This window comes from Rana temporaria, chromosome 6 (assembly GCF_905171775.1).
Source record: "Rana temporaria chromosome 6, aRanTem1.1, whole genome shotgun sequence".
Taxonomy (NCBI): domain Eukaryota; kingdom Metazoa; phylum Chordata; class Amphibia; order Anura; family Ranidae; genus Rana; species Rana temporaria.
In genome coordinates, this window is record NC_053494.1 from 4,606,215 (window position 1) to 4,623,938 (window position 17,724).

General features: G+C 49.6%; 1 protein-coding gene across 1 annotated transcript in view; it reads right to left on the reverse strand.

Annotated features, from left to right (window-relative positions):
• Window positions 1-17,724, reverse strand: part of ABCB10 (ATP binding cassette subfamily B member 10) — a 46,871-nt gene extending 29,147 nt beyond the window's left edge. The window contains exon 1 of the mRNA XM_040355893.1: window positions 16,870-17,724. Coding sequence (XP_040211827.1) covers window positions 16,870-17,506 — 637 coding nt within the window. The 5' untranslated portion in view covers window positions 17,507-17,724. The remainder of the gene's footprint in view (window positions 1-16,869) is intronic.

The following is a 17,724-nucleotide window of genomic DNA, read 5'->3' on the forward strand; positions in this document are numbered from 1 at the left end:
GAGAATGCGAGCCCTGCGCACTCCCCAAATATTTTTTTTATCATTTTTTGATCACCTCTGCGGTTTTCATGTGTTGTTAAAAAAATACATAAAAAGTTTTATATTTTGTTATAAAATTTAGCAAACAGGTAATTTTTCTCCTTCATTGATGTACGCTGATGAGGCTGCACTGATGGATGGCACTGAAGAGCACTGAGAAGTGGCACGGTTTTGCACTGGTGGGCACTGATTTGTGGCACTGTGGGCACTGGAAGGTGGCACAGATGAGGTGGATGTGCTGGCGATCTGCTTTTTTTTCTCCTTGTGCTGTCAGCGTGAGGAAGAAAAAAAAAAAAAAAAAAGAAGATTACAGAGCTTCTGTTTACATCATGTGATCATCTGTCATTGGCTGACAGCTGATCACGTGGTAAGGGGCCGGGATCGTGACTCAGTGATCACAGCGTGCCCCCTGCAGGTAGCGCGTGGGGAGCGTGCAAAGGGGAGGACGGCCTTTCCGGCAAAGCAGATCCGCGCAGTAGCCGTGAAGGATGTGGAAAGGGAAACAAGCTGCCAGTGATGAGGGAAACCAGCTGCAAGCGATGAGGGAAACCAGCTGCAAGTCATGAGGGAAACCAGCTGCAAGTCATGAGGGAAACCAGCTGCAAGCGATGAGGGAAACCAGCTGCCAGTGATGAGGGAAACCAGCTGCCAGTGATGAGGGAAACCAGCTGCAAGTCATGAGGGAAACCAGCTGCAAGCGATGAGGGAAACCAGCTGCCAGTGATGAGGGAAACCAGCTGCCAGTCATGAGGGAAACCAGCTGCAAGTCATGAGGGAAACCAGCTGCAAGTCATGAGGGAAACCAGCTGCAAGTCATGAGGGAAACCAGCTGCAAGTCATGAGGGAAACCAGCTGCAAGTGATGAGGGAAACCAGCTGTCAGTGATGAGGGAAACCAGCTGCAAGTCATGAGGGAAACCAGCTGCAAGTCATGAGGGAAACCAGCTGCAAGTCATGAGGGAAACCAGCTGCAAGTCATGAGGGAAACCAGCTGCAAGTCATGAGGGAAACCAGCTGCAAGTCATGAGGGAAACCAGCTGCAAGTCATGAGGGAAACCAGCTGCAAGTGATGAGGGAAACGAGCTGCAAGTGATGAGGGAAACCAGCTGCAAGCGATGAGGGAAACCAGCTGCAAGTGATGAGGGAAACCAGCTGCAAGTGATGAGGGAAACGAGCTGCAAGTGATGAGGGAAACCAGCTGCAAGTCATGAGGGAAACCAGCTGCCAGTGATGATCGAAGAAAATTTTTCCAGCAGGACCATTCATGAAAGTTAATTGATAGATGGACTTCTTATGAAGCAGAAATGGCCGCACACAGATGGAAACTCGGCCGATTACCGCTGAACCAATCAATTTTCGATCCATGTATGGCCCTCTTCATCTTCTTCCTCCCCTGCTGGATTGAGAAGATAAAACGCCTTTATTTCCTTATCCCGATAGATATAAATCCAGAGGCCAGACACACCAATCTACAAAGGCCTCATCTGATAGGAGGGCGCCCGACATCTCATCTCCGCTCTACACGGCTCTCAGCTCTCGCTGGTTGTGCAAAGCTTGCAGTTGGGGAAAAGTTGCACAAAAACAGTTTCTTCAGTATTGCCAAATCCAACCTGGACCTCCGAGATAAGACCTTCCCCACCCCCAACACTGCGCCAACCAGACATTCAAAGGTAGAGCTGTGTAGAGTGTATGAAACTATTACACTCTAATGCCTCCCCCCATATTCTACATTTATATAGCTCTGACATATACCACAGTGCTGTACAGAGATCACTGAGCCAGTCACATCAGTCTCTGCACCAGAGGAGCTTACACTCTAATGTCACCACAGTCAGCATAGGCTCAGCTATAGGTTAAATCTGGCAACTCTGTGGCGGAAGATGGAAACCCCCAAGGAAAGCAACAACAACAAACCCCGGGGAGCAGAGATGTCCCGGGATGACGATGACCCCCAGTTGTGTGATAATAATACAGATAGGCCCAGATTCTCAAAGGGCTTACGACGGCGCAACGCCATTTACGCCGTCGTAAGTCCTAATCTGGGCCGTCGTATCTATGCGACTGATTCTTAGAATCAGTTACGCATAGATAACCATTAGGCCCCGTACACACGAGAGGATCTATCCGCTGGAATTTACCAGCGGATCGGTTTCAGCGCATAGATCCTCTCGTGTGTACGGGGCCTTAGATCCGACAGGTGTAAGGCTCTTACGCCGTCGGATCTTAAATGCAATTTTTTTTTTCGTCCGCTAGGTGTCGCCTCCGTCATTTTCTCCGTCGAGTATGCAAATTAGCTAGATACGCGAATTCCCGAACGTAGGCGTGGCCGACGCAGTAAAGTTACGACGTTTACGTTAGGCTTGTCCCGGCGTAAAGTTGCCCCTGGTATATGAGGCGCAATCAATGTTAAGTATGGCCGTCGTTCCCGCGTCGAAATGTATAAATTTACGTTGTTTGCGTAAGTCGTCCGTGAATGGGGCTGGACGCCATTTACGTTCACGTCGAAACCAATGACGTCCTTGCAAAGTCAGTTGGAGCAATGCATCCTGGGATATTTTATGGATGGCGCATGCGCAGTACGTTCGGCGCGGGAACGCGCTTAATTTAAATGCTACACGCCCCCTACCTGGCTAATTTGAATTAGGCGGGCTTGCGCCGGGTGATTTACGCTACGCCGCCGCATCTTTACACGCAAGTGCTTTGTGAATAAAGCACTTGCATGGAAAACTTGTGGCGGCGTAACGTAAATGACATACGTTACGCCGCCGCAGAGATACGCCCGATCTACGAGAATCTGGGCCATAATGGAGCATCTTCTGTATGATATCAGGATAAGTCATAGCAGGGCCGATCCGCCCTATAGGCTCACTATGCAAGCCGCTTAGGACCCCCGCAAAGCTGCGGAGGGCCCCCCCAAATTACTAGAGGCCCCGCCTGGTGAGAAGTCACCCCTCAACTCGCTGGCTGCATGGGAGAAAGGCAAGAAGTCAACCCCCCCCCCCCCCCCGCGCTTCTTGTCATATTTCCGACAGCAGAACACCCCCTCCCTCCGCTTCTCAAATGTAATCTTTAATGCGACGTGTCGGCAGCGCCCCCTTCTCAACTTTAATGTGACATGCAATTTTGCTTAGGGCCCCAGGGAGGTCAGGATCGGCATTGAGTCATAGTACAGCCCTGCGCCTCTTATCACTGGAAAGTACCTTCACTATTGAGACAATAAAAAACCTACGTTAGGCTTACCGGTAACGGTATTTCTATGAACCTTCCAGGACGGCACCCGAGAGATGATGGCTCCTCCCTGCAGGAAACACAATCACATGACAGTTTAAAAAGCCCCACCCTTCCCCTTGCTCCCCAGTATGTAATAGAGTAATCCTGAACTGGTTCACAAGGGACGTAGTCCTTATAGGTACTTACCTTTTTCCCTCCACATAGGGCGGGAAGTAGGCCTGCCGTCCTGGAAGGTTCATAGAAATACCGTTACCGGTAAGCCTAACGTAGGTTTTCTCTTATCACCTTCCAGGACGGCACCCGAGAGGATAATCAAGTATACACAGGCCTACCTTCAGGGTGGGACCACAGCTTGTAGAACCTTTCGACCAAAGGCTAAGTCTTGCTGTGATAACATTTCCACACGATAGTGCTTCAGGAATGTGTGATGGCTGGACCAGGTAGCCGCGCTGCGGATTTGTTCCCAGGAGGCCCCTGCTTTCTCAGCCCAGGAAGTTGCCAAGGATCTAGTAGAGTGAGCCTTGATTTTACTGGGAGCAGTCGCTCCGGTGCATACGTAGGCTATGGATATAGCCTCTCTAATCCATCTTGAGACTGAGCCCTTTGATGCCTGCAGTCCCTTCCTGGGCCCAGCATGTAGAACTAATAGGTGATTGGATCTCCTAAAACTCTTAGTTCTTTCTAGGTAATTAAGAAGACACCTTCTTACGTCTAAAAAATGAAATTTCTTTTCTTTCTCGTTCTTTGGTTCAGAACAAAAGGACGGCAATATTATGTCTTGCGTCCTATTAAATAAGGATGCCACTTTCGGTAAATACAGGGGGTCTGCTCTAAGAGTGATCCTATCTGCCTGTACTCTCAGGAAGGGTTCTTTCATGGATAGCGCCTGCAAATCCCCTACCCTCCTGGCCGAAGTAATGGCTAACAAAAAAGTCAATTTTAAAGTTAGAAACTTAAGGGAAACCTCTTCCAGAGGTTCGAATGGGTGTATAGATAACGCCTCTAACACCCTAGTTAAGTCCCAAGGCGGACAACTATGTTTCTGGACTGGAGACCCTCTTTCCCTGGCCAACAAGAAACGTCTAATCAGGTCCTCTTTGGCCAATCTTTTGTCAAGATAGACCGAGAGGGCCGCTATCTGGACCCGAAGGGTACTGACTTTTAGTCCCATGTCTACCCCATCCTGGAGGAAGTCCAGGATAACCGGGATAGAAGTTAGGGATACTTGTTTTTTCTTACCCCAGGAACAGAAGGTCTTCCACACCTTAAGGTAAATCTTTTGAGTTACTGATTTCCTGCTCATGAGGAGAGTACTAATGACCCTCTCTGAGCAGCCTTTGCGTTCTAAGATCTGGCGCTCACTAACCAGGCCGCTAGTTGAAAAAATTCCGGCTTGGGGTGAAGTACTGGGCCCTGCCTGAGGAGATCTGCCCTGTACGGGAGTTTTATTGGTTCCCTTATCGCCATGGATCTTAGGTTTGCGAACCAAGTTCTTCTTGGCCACCATGGTGCTATCAGAAGAATCTGGCCCGGGGACCTGCTGAGTTTTTGGAGAACTCGCGGGATAAGTATCACCGGCGGAAAAGCATAGGCCAGCCCGAAGTCCCAGGTCTGGGATAGTGCATCCAGACCCTCCGACTGTGGTTCCCTGGAAATCGAGAAGTACCTTCCCACCTTCCTGTTTTGTCGGTTGGCAAATAGGTCTATCTCTGGATTTCCGAAGAGCTGGACCAAAGTTTGAAAGACCTCTGGGTTCAGTTCCCATTCCTCCTGCCTCAACTGGTAACGGCTGAGGAAGTCCGCTTCTGTATTGTTCGTCCCCTTTATGTGTATGGCTGAAATGGAGACTACTCTTCCTTCTGCCCATTCCAAGATCTCCTTGGATAATTCTAATAGGGGGCTGGATCTGGTCCCTCCCTGGTGGCCTAGGTACGCTACCACTGTGGAATTGTCGGAGCTTACTAGGACTTCTCTGCCCCTGATGTCTTCCTGGAAGGCTATTAGGGCTTCCCCCACTGCTCTGAGTTCCCTGTAGTTGGATGACCTGCGAACTAGTGAGCTGTCCCATTGCCCCTGAGCTTTTTTCTTTTCCAGGTGGGCGCCCCACCCCCAGGAACTGGCATCGGTGGTAACCTTCACTGGGTTCCACTGTGCCCATGGTCGCCCTTCCTTCAGGTTTTGGTGAAACGTCCACCACTCCAGGGAGGTCAGGACCTGGGGGGTGAGCAGAATGTCCTGGTCTAGGGACTCCCTCTTTTTGTCCCATGAGGACAGGAAGAAGAAATGCAGTGTCCTGGCATGAAGCTGCGCCCAGACCACTGCTGGAATGCTGGCTGACATAAGGCCTAAGACTCTCAGAACACTTCTTCTGGAGAGTCTGGGGTTCTTTTTTAGGGCCCCTGCCGCTGAGGCTAGCTTTAGCACCTTGTCTTCTGGTAAGAAGAGCTTCTGCTGCCGAGTGTCCACTATATATCCCAGGAAGGTCTTGACCTGCTCTGGTTTGAGGGAGGATTTTTCTTTGTTGACTATCCACCCTAGACCCTCCAGGACTGCTATTACCCTGTTGGTGTCCAACGAGACCTGAATGGCAGACTTTCCTGATATCAGTAAGTCGTCCAGATAGGGTATAAGGGATATGCCCTGTAGGTGTAGGAATGCCGTAGCTTCCGCTAGGATTTTTGTGAATATTCTTGGGCTGGAAGTTAGCCCAAAGGGTAGTGCCCTGAACTGCCAGTGGAGGATTTCTCCTTCCACTACAACCGCAAACCTCAGGTATGCCTGGTGATCCACATGAATTGGCACGTGAAGGTAGGCATCTTTGAGGTCTAGGGTCACCATGAAGGCTTCCTTCATGAGGTTCTTTCTTACCGAATAAATACTTTCCATAGTGAATTTTTTGTATTCCAGAAACTTGTTCAGGTTTCTCAGATTCACTATTAAACGGTATTTTCCAGAAGGTTTGCGAACCACGAATACATGGGAATAAAATCCCCGGTATTGCTGATCCTTTGGTACCGGCACTATCACTAGTTGTTCTGCCAACTCCCTTATGCCCTGTAAGAGGGCAGATCTCTTCAGAGCATCCCTGGGAAGATGTGTAAGCGTGACCATAGAGGGGGGTGTCGTCAGAAATTCTAGACGATAGCCCTTTTGAATTATTAGGCGAATGTAGGGACTGTTCGAAATTTTTTCCCATTGGGGAAGGAATTGGGACAGTCGACCCCCCACTTTGATCTCGGCGTCACTTGGATTGCTTGTCGCCGGCTTTTGGAGGAGGGAAAAGCAGGTTGTTCCTCTTATTCCCTTTACCAAAGTTCCAGCGCCTGTAAGGTTCCTTTTTGGATTTTTGTTTACCCTGCCCCTGGGGGCCTCGAAAAGTTTTTTTGAAAACTTCTTTTTTGGGTTTAACTGGAAATTTTTTGCCTTTTTCTGATGACCTGGCCAGGACATCATCTAGGTCTTTGCCAAACAACAGGGAACCCTGAAAGGGGATACCACATAATTTACCCTTGGATGTTACATCTCCTTCCCAGGCTTTAATCCAAACTGCCCTCCTAGCTGAGTTAATGAGGGCTGCTGTTTTAGCTGATGCTCGTGCAGATTCAATTGCTGCATCTGCTAGGTAAGCAATCGCTTTCCTTATCACTGTAAGTGATTCAACTACTTCTTCTGCATCAGTATTCTGAGCCATGTGCTCGGTGAGCGTTTCCACCCATATATCGGTGTTCCTAGCTACGCATGCTGCTGCTAGAGCTGGACTCAGTGCTGCCGAGTTGGCCTCCCAAGCTTTTCTAAGGAGAGATTCTGCTCTACGGTCCATCAGATCCTTGATGTTACCCGCATCCTCAAAGGAGAGATCAGACAATTTAGTGACTTGCGACAAGGCCGCATCAAGTCTAGGGAGTTTAAAAAAGACCTCCTCGTCTTCCTGGGAGAAGGGAAACCTTCTTTTCCAGGTTTTTTGTTTGATAATCCTCCTTTCAGGATCTCTCCACTCCTGTAGGACTAATTCCTTGAGGGACTGGTGTAGGGGAAATACTTTAGATTGGGTGTCGCCCAAACCCCTATAGACCTTATCCTGTGCTGATGCTGCTTTAGGGGTCTCTGGTATCTCCTCTGTGGCGTAAATTGCCTGGAGGAGACCCTCCAGATCTTCCACGGCAAAGAGGTGTCTCCTAAGACGTGCGTCTTCCTGGGACTGACTAATTGGGTCCCCGTCTACCTCTCCTGAGCTGTGCCGGGACCTGGGTAAGCTTGCTACCTCACTTTCTTCACCCTCTATCTCCCCCGGAGGGGGATTTTGCGGTGATGTGAAGAAGGCACTTGGGCCCCTAGAAAAGGGGTTTTCTTGTGAGGAAGTGCCTTCCCTGGGGGTAAGATCCTCTGTCCCAGTCTGAGCTGTCTGACCAGCTGCCTCCCGGAAAGCTTTTACTGTTGCTAACATTTCTGTTTGCATAGATGCAAGAAAATTCTTCATCATTGCCGCAGCCTCCTTCCCTGCTAAAGTATTAATACATTTGTAGCAGAAAGGCTTAGAGTAAGATTTGGGGAGTTTCTCTCTGCAATTCCCACATTTCTTAGAGGAACTATGCCCTGTAGCGGCAGGAGACTGAGCTGAGGCCTCCTGGGCTCCGCTGGGGGATTCTGAAAGACATGAGGTATACACACATTACTCTGTCTTTTTTCCCAAAGACTGCTGGCTGTACTGGGGAGGAGAGAAAACAGACTAGAAGAAGGGCCAGATCCTGCACTGGTCGTTCCCTAAAAGTTTGGGAAATCTTCACTGCTTCCCTCCTCCCTTTCCAGGGGGATTCGTACTTACCGACCCCCGACCTGGATCTGCCAGCGGTCGCATCTGTCTTTCCGTCCTCTTCCATGAGGAGGGTGACTTGGTCCTGGCTGTCGGTACTCCTACACGAGTCGTCCACAAGCCGACCTGCCCACCGCTCAGCGCTGTCTCACGTTGCCGACAGGAACTTCCGGGTTACGCCGCCGGGAACCGCCCACTTCCTGTGATGCGGTTCCTGTTCCCAGAACGAGGCTTGGAACGCAGCATTTGAATTTTGAAGACCCGGGAACAGCCCTTTCGATGGCGGTGGTTTCAACAGCACTCAGTGATGGCTCACCTCCCCGCAGCTCAGAGCACTGGTGTGTATAGGGGGCGACCTGTGAGTTTGGACCGAAGTCTACAGGTTAGTTCAGCCCTCCCCGGCCTCCCTAAAACCTGTCTCACAGGGGTACCTTCGACCCTCCCCGGTCTCTAGGTTTTAACAAAAAAATAAACGTGTCGCTGTGTTCGGAGAAACACAATCAATACTGGGGAGCAAGGGGAAGGGTGGGGCTTTTTAAACTGTCATGTGATTGTGTTTCCTGCAGGGAGGAGCCATCATCTCTCGGGTGCCGTCCTGGAAGGTGATAAGAGAAATGTATTTTTATGTAGAAACCAATGAGAATAAAAATGATCATCCTGAGTGTGCTGGACAGGAGGTTCCAGAACTTTCCCAGGTCACAATATTTGTTCCGGGTCGGGTAATCAGACAATATTGATGCCAGAGGATTAATATGACAGCTTGCTTTCTCCAAATGGATGTGAAGAATCAACGGCAGCTCAGCACAGGGAACACACCGACATGACTTTCCCCACATCTCACACCCACCCCATCCTACCTACCTCAACAGTCACTCCACCAAACATTAACAGTTACAGATGGAATGATGGTGGGCCGAATGTCTCATTGACTTCTCATATGTTGTGGAGAACATATCCTCCAAATCTCCCTGCAAAAGTCACCAAGTGGAGTCTCACTTCTGAAGCTGAAGAAGTGATTTCTACTTTATGTAAAAGAAAAGTCAGAGTGGAAGTAAGGACACCCAAGTGATAGTAGAAGGTGGGTGAAGCCAGTGACTGAGGAGCAAAGTTCTAGTTATGGGATACTTGGGGGGTAATTAATTCTACTTCTCTGGCTGTATATGGTCTCCGATTCCTGAGGAAGAGCAGAACACATGGAGATCAGGTGTACAGATCTAATTAATTCCTTCTCTCCCCGATTCCTAATTTCCTCTCTGGAGATTCTAGAGAAACAGCAGAATAATTACAGAGCAGAATTAATGAGCAACAGACTGTTCACTTAGGACACAGTGCTCTCCGCTGATACACATGTCCCTCAGCTGGGCACAGCCCTCACACCTTATATACACACACCTCACCTGGGCACAGCCCTCACACCTTATATACACACACACACCTCACCTGGGCACAGCCCTCACACCTTATATACACACAAACACACCTCACCTGGGCACAGCCCTCACACCTTATATATACACACACACACACACACACACACACCTCACCTGGGCACAGCCCTCACACATTATATACAACTCTCCTGGGCACAGCCCTCACACCTTATACACACACACCTCACCTGGGCACAGCCCTCACACCTTATATACACACACCTCACCTGGGCACAGCCCTCACACCTTATATACACACACACACACACACACCTCACCTGGGCACAGCCCTCACACCTTATATACACACACACACACACACACCTCACCTGGGACACAGCCCTCACACCTTATATACACACAAACACACCTCACCTGGGCACAGCCCTCACACCTTATATATACACACACACACCTCACCTGGGCACAGCCCTCACACCTTATATACACACACACACACACCTCACCTGGGCACAGCCCTCACACCTTATATACACCTCACCTGGGCACAGCCCTCGCACCTTATATACACCTCACCTGGGACACTCAGCTCAGGCACCTTACCTGAGACATGCCATTTCCCTGTGAGACACAGGCCACTCACTTGGCACACAGACCCCTTACTTGGCACACACAGGCCTCTCGCCTGGGATGGGACACACAAACCCCTCACCTGGGATGGGACACACAGACCCCTCACCTGGGACACATGCCATTTGCCCATAATACACAGACCCCTCACCTGGGCTGGGACACCCAGACCCCTCACCTGGGCTGGGACACACAGACCCCCTCACCTGGGATGGGACACACAGACCCCTCACCTGGGACACATGCCATTTGCCCATAATACACAGACCCCTCACCTGGGCTGGGACACACAGACCCCCTCACCTGGGATGGGACACACAGACCCCTCACCTGGGACACATGCCATTTGCCCATAATACACAGACCCCTCACCTGGGCTGGGACACCCAGACCCCTCACCTGGGCTGGGACACACAGACCCCCTCACCTGGGACGGGACACACAGACCCCCTCACCTGGGACGGGACACACAGACCCCCTCACCTGGGACGGGACACACAGACCCCCTCACCTGGGACGGGACACACAGACCCCCTCACCTGGGACGGGACACACAGACCCCCTCACCTGGGACGGGACACACAGACCCCCTCACCTGGGACGGGACACACAGACCCCCTCACCTGGGACGGGACACACAGACCCCCTCACCTGGGACGGGACACACAGACCCCCTCACCTGGGACGGGACACACAGACCCCCTCACCTGGGACACATGCCATTTGCCCAGAATACACAGAGCCCTCACCTGGTCTGGTATACACACACACACACACACACACCGCTCGCCTGGGACATAGAACACTCATTCGAGACACAGACCACTCACTTGGGACACACACGCAAACATGCATTTATTTATTTTTGATGAGCAGAGAACTTCATCAATTGAGGTGTGGTCTTTAAGCCACCCAGGACCTCTGCACTTGGTTTATGACTGTGTGGATATTGCTCCTCACATTATACAAACCTGGACTTTGCAACAGAGGGAGGTTTTTCCCCAGAGATTTCTCTCATATCTGAATATCATGTGTTTATGCACTGATAGCAATGAAAGGGAAACTTTATTTATTTTTTGTATTATTTTTAATTTGCTGCAACATTGTAACAATGTCATCGGGGGGGGGGGGGACATAGAGATACATGCCTGGTACTTTGTGTTATTGAATAATTTTTAAAATGATAATCAAGATTCTGTGTAATGCCTAGAGATCCACTTCTGGTTTCTTAGGTTTACTTGAGCAGTGCACAGGGGCAAAATGTACTGCCCAATACAAGAGAGGCAATTATCACAAATAAAGGGGGGCCAAGTTTACACTGACCACCAATACAAGGGGGCCAAGTTTACACTGACCACCAATACAAGGGGGCCCAAGTTTACACTGACCACCAATACAAGGGGGCCAAGTTTACACTGACCACCAATACAGGGGGGGCCAAGTTTACACTGACCACCAATACAAGGGGGCCCAAGTTTACACTGACCACCAATACAGGGGGGCCAAGTTTACACTGACCACCAATACAGGGGGGGCCAAGTTTACACTGACCACCAATACAAGGGGGCCCAAGTTTACACTGACCACCAATACAGGGGGGCAATTTTGTACTTACTGCCTAAACAAGGGGGTAATCTTTTACTGACCTCAAATACAAGGGGAAAGGGGAATAGCCGCTCCAGGTGGGAACCCAGACAAACATCCACCGTTACAGACAACTCAGGTGCAGGCAATGCACTTAGCAAAGCAGGAACAAAGATTGTCTCTGGACAGCCGCACACTGAACAAATGGTAGCCTTTATTGAAAAAAGGACAGCACTACAAGTCACAGCAAAGTGAAATAAAATAATAGCTATGACTAAGCACTAGTGTTAGTGCGAAACGCGTCAGCAGTCGGGTTTTACTTTATTTCACTTTGCTGTGACTTGTAGTGCTGTCCTTTTTTCAATAAAGGCTACAATTTGTTCAGAGACAATCTTTGTTCCTGCTCAAATACAAGGGGGGCCAAGTTTACACTGACCACCAATACAGGGGGGGATTTTTACTCTTCATTTCAACATAATAACTGAAAATCACTTTGCCCCATCCAGGAGGGGAGTGTTAATGATCTGCCCCAGGCACTACATTGGCCACGAATGCTGGCCATACCAGAACAGAAATTCATCCGGTTTAGCAGGTGAAGCGAGTGACTTCTAACAAAGAGGACTGCTGGAAAACCTCAGCTCCATTAGTGCTGATCAGTGTATTCTCCACTGTCAGATTAAAGTGACAAAGAGGGGAGAATTCCTACATTCACAGTAAATGTGTGGATGGAGGAGGGGGGGGGGGACGGAGTTCATTACGGTTTTTTTTTTTTATGCCCAGCCAGCTGGCTGAACACATGTATGGGCAGCTTTAGGCATTCTATTCATAGGCATTCGCAGGGGGTGTGCCAGGGGCGCCTGGGCACACCCTAATCAATATGTGCGGTGCCAATTCCCCCATGTTTGCCCCACAGCCCTGCTGGCTTACCTCTTCTCCCCCCCCCCCCCCTCCCAGCTGCTGCGGGAGATGTTTTTAGGAGGAAGAGTGGATTAACTGGCGCCTTCCTTTTCTAAATGAATACACTTACTGGGCCGGATTCAGATACATTGGTGTATCTATCCGTGTGGCGTAACGTATCTCAGATACGGTACGCCGCCGTAAATTAAGGCGCAAGTTCCATATTCAGAAAGAACTTGCGCCCTTAGTTATGGCGGCGTAACGTCTGTGGTCCGGCGTAAGCCCGCCTAATTTAAATGTGGATGATGTGGGCGCGTTTTATTTAAATTCACTGTGACCCCACGTATTTGACGTATTTTAGGAACGGCGCATGCGCAGTTTGTGAAAAAAATCCCAGTTCGCATGCTCGAAATTACACCGCAAATCGTCAATGCTTTAGACGTGAACGTAACTTACGTACAGCCCTATTCGCGAACGACTTAAGCAAACGACGTAAACTTTTCAAAACTCGACGCGGGAACGACGTCCATACTTAACATATGATACCCCTCATATAGCAGGGGTAACTTTACGCCGGAAAACGCCTAACGTAAACGACGTAAAAAAATACGCCGGGCGGACGTACGTTTCTGAATCGGCGTATCTACCTAATTAGCATATTCATCGCGTAAATATACGAAAGCGCCACCTAGCGGCCAGCGTAAATATGCAGCCTAAGATACGACGGTGTAAGACACTTACGCCGGTCGGATCTTAGGGAAATTCTGGCGTATCTAGCTTTCTGAATACAGAAAGAAGATACGCCGGCGCTTCGTAGCACTTACGTGGCGTATCAATAGATACGCCGGCATAAAGGCTATCTGAATCCGGCCCAGTGTGTTCATTAATATCTGAAGCATAGTAAACTTGGTTTAATATGCTTCAGTTTGTGAATGAACAGGAAGTCCCTTAGCACAGAGCACTTCCCATTCATTCACTGTCCAGTGCAGCTGAGGCTGCAGAGAAAGTCATGAGTGTTTGAGCTTTGCGGTGCACACCCCTAATGCAATAGGCTGCGCCTACCTATGACTCTATTATGATGTGGTAATGTGTGTTATGGTACATTACTGTGCATCGTGTTAAGGAAACCCATTCATTATGGATGGGATAACAATGCACCACAATAGTAAAAAAAAAAAAAAAAAAAAAAAAAAAAAAAAAAAAAAGCAACAACTGTATATGACCCATTTTTTGAAAACGCAGAGCACCACAACACATGGTATACGCATTGTGATGTGCCACCGTACAGTGCATTGGGATGACACCCACAATGAATGGCACCACAAGACACCATACATTGAGCAGGGACATGGAGTTGTGATAACATGTGCATACTAGTGTGTGTGTGTGTGTGTGTGTGTGTGTGTTGTGACAACACAAAAGTGCGGATGGACCCCAATTTTTCATTTAAAAGTTTTAGTAGTCATGCTAATGTACGGTAAGCAGGTATCAGGCTTGGCTCACATCTCTACATCGGAAACGCACAAAATCGTGCATGAAAACGTGCTGCTTTCTAGCAGATGCAAGGGGGGGTGGTCAATAATTCTTAATGGCACCCCCATGCATGGGCAAACATACATGTTTTTGTATTGTGCCCGAGCACCATGCAGTTCAGTGCAGCGCAACTTTACAAAAGCGTCAGGGATTTCTTTCCCCCGCGTTACTTTCAGGTAAGGCAGTCCATTGATATGAATGGTCTTCCCCAGTGGTTCTCAACCTCCGTCCTCAAGTACCCCCCCCCCCCAACAGACCATGTTTTCAGGTTTTCCTTTATCTTGCACAGGTGCTTTAAAATCAGAGTCAATGGCTTGGTATTTTGGACAGCTATATTTTTTATCCAAGAGAAATTCCCAAAACATGGGCTGTTGGAGGTACTTGAGGACTGAGGTTAAGAACCAGCGGTCTACCCTACGCGCAACATGCGGGCAACACACAAAAAATGTGCTGAACCACACCCAGTGGCGGTGCGTCCATACAGGGCGCACGGGCGCCACCCTCTCTCTCCCGTCGCCTCTCTCTCGTCATTAGGGATCAGCGCTGGCGTGTTCGCACACTCCACGTGCAGAGCCCGCCAGGAGGTCGGCACCGCGCTAATCACATGTCCCGATCTCTGCAGCCGAGCATCGGGACAATGTTTTCTTGCCTGTGATTAGCGCAGCACTGTGCCGACTTCCTGGCAGGCTCTGCACGTGGAGTGTGCGAACACGCCACTACTCACCCTAGATAGATTCATGTATTGCATGAATCTATGGTCGCCACTGCCACCCCCTATTCAGGTGTCCGGCCCTTTGTCGGGTGCCAGGCACCTGAATTATTATTATTTTTTTTTGGACGCACCCGATTAGAGCCATAGGTGAAGAGCTCGCTGTTCACTCAGCACCTCTCAGCCAATCAGGTGCTCGGGTCTGTTACCTGTCACCTGACTGGCTGAAACAACAGGCACTGTGATTGGACGCCTGATAGAGAGGAAGGGAGAAGACATCGAGGAGCGTGGACGTGGACGTGGAGTACGCCACCGTGACCCACTGCGAGACAGGCAAGTCCCGGGCGATGCACACTGGCAGGATTTGATGGGGCATAGCAGGGGCAATTGATGGGGCACAGCAGGGGCAATTGATGGGGCACAGCAGGGGCAATTGATGGGGCACAGTGGCAGCAATTGATGGGGCACAGTGGCAGCAATTGATGGGGCACTTGATGGGGCACAGCAGGGGCAATTGATGGGATCAGTGGCAGCAATTAATGGGCACAGCAGGGGCAATTGATGGGCACAGTGGCAGCAATTGATGGGGCACAGCAGGGGCAATTGATGGACACAGTGGCAGCAATTGATGAACACAGTGGCAGCAATTGATGGGGCACAGTGGCAGCAATTGATGGGGCACAGCAGGGGCAATTGGATCGCACGATACTACTGTACCATGCGATCTGGTGCAGGCAAATGGACTGTGCTTGCCACCTGCCTTTGGGGTGTCGTTCACGTAACACTGACACACGCTGCAGATCGTAAGTACAATGCGTTTTGAGCAAGGTGGGGGAAACCCTCATGGAACGCAGGTTTTCCGCACTGCATTCTGGTGTGAATGGGCCCAAAAAGGTCCGTTACAAGACCTTTAGCAGAATTCAAAACTTCTGTATCTTCATTGCATCCAATTGACTATTTTTGCTATTATTATTATTATTATTATTATTATTATTATTATGCCCATAAACCATACAGAGAAATACATTGGGCTAGATTCAGCATGAATTTACGCCGGCGTATCTATAGATACACGGCGTAAATTCAAAGCTGCGCCAGCGTATCTTCTTTCTGTATTCAGAAAGCAAGAAACGCCGAAATTAGGCTAAGATCTGACTGGCGTAAATGTCTCTTACATTGTCGTATCTTAGGGTGCATATTTACGCTGGCCGCTACGCCGTTTGCATAAGTCGTTCGCGAATAGGGCTTTGTGTAAATTACATTCACGTCGAAAGCATTGACTTTTTGCGACGTGATTAGGAGCATGCGCACTGGGATACGTTCACGGCCGGCGCATGCGCCATTCGTGAGAAACGTCATTTACGTGGGGTCATGTTTTATTTACATAAAACACGCCCACCTCTTGACAATTTGAATTCGGCGCGATTACGCCGACAGATGTACGCTACGCCACAACTTACGGAGCAAGTGCTTTGTGAATACAGCACTTGCCCGTCTAAGTTGCGGCGGCGTAGCGTAAATAACATACGCTACGCCCGCACAATTGTACGTCCCCCTACCTGAATCTAGTCCATTGTATACATATCAACTGAATAACGCAATCCGGGGTATAAGGATCCAGATCAGGGATTTGATCATTTTGGATTCTGTTGGATCTGCACACTCGGATGTGTCTGGTCTGCAGAATATCATACAATTCAGAAACCGGCCAATCACAGGTCATAAACTCTATGAGTCTCTGCAGATTGGACAAACCCAGACACACACACATTCCATTGACTGAAAATGTTCCTGAATTTTAAGTTGATTTTCTCATCAGGACTTTTGGAAAACTTTTCTCCCAGCTAAGGACTATGTACTATGGACTATGTAAGGACTAATGACAACTATGTAAATCCTGAAAACAGGAACAGACATGTTAAAGCTTCCAATCCAATAGTAAATATTGACTCCAGAGCAGTACAATGACAGGAACTCAACCAGTTAAAGGGGACATCAATTCAGATTCCAACAAAACAGACATAAACATAATGCAATCCATAATACCTGATAACCTCCATTTCTCTGGTTGGGCCAAGGCCAGCAGCCTCCTGACATCCTCAGAGGCCAGGCTCTTTTTCCTTTTTCCTGAGTCCTTCTCATCCCTGGGCTCTGAGTCCTGCGCTCCTTGGCTGGAGGGCGATGTGCTGTACCACCTGTGGCTGGCAAAAGAAGAAGCTGGCCAAGAAGAAAGCTGGGTGAGGGTCCTGGAGGGCACATATTGGCCAGTTAAGGTGGAGGTCCTGGAGAGCACATACTGGCCAGGTAAGGTGGTGGTCACATGCTGGCCAGGCAAGGTGGTGGTCCTGGAGGGCACATTCTGGCCAGGCAAGGTGGAGGTCCTGAAGGGCACATGCTGGCCAGGCAAGGTGGAGGTCCTGGAGGGCACATGCTGACCAGGTAAGGTGGAGGTCCTGGAGGGCACAGGTAAGGTGAAAGTCCTACTGAGCACATACTGAGAAGCCAGACTACGAGTCCGGATTGGCATATATTGGCCAGGCATGGCCGTAGTCCCAGGGGGCACACACCGGTCTCTAGTCCTGAAAGAACAGCACACTGTAAAGCCAGCCTTCCTGTAGCTCTGCCAGGCTCTGTACCTACCACCCCCCAGCAGGTGAGGGACACACAGGGAGACTCTCATCATGTCTGCAGCTCCCTGTGAAGGTCAGCGTTGGCAGGGGTCACCTCCTGGGGGTCTCCTCCATGTGCTGAGCCCTGGATACAGATATGCCCAGTGTGGGCAACGCAGATAAGCCGGTACCCCTCCTCCTCGCTTTGGGTGTGAGGCGCCTCTCATTATCTGCTATGTCATGTTAGCTGCAGCTCTGTAATCCTGTCCCCAGCATGTGTGCAATACAGACT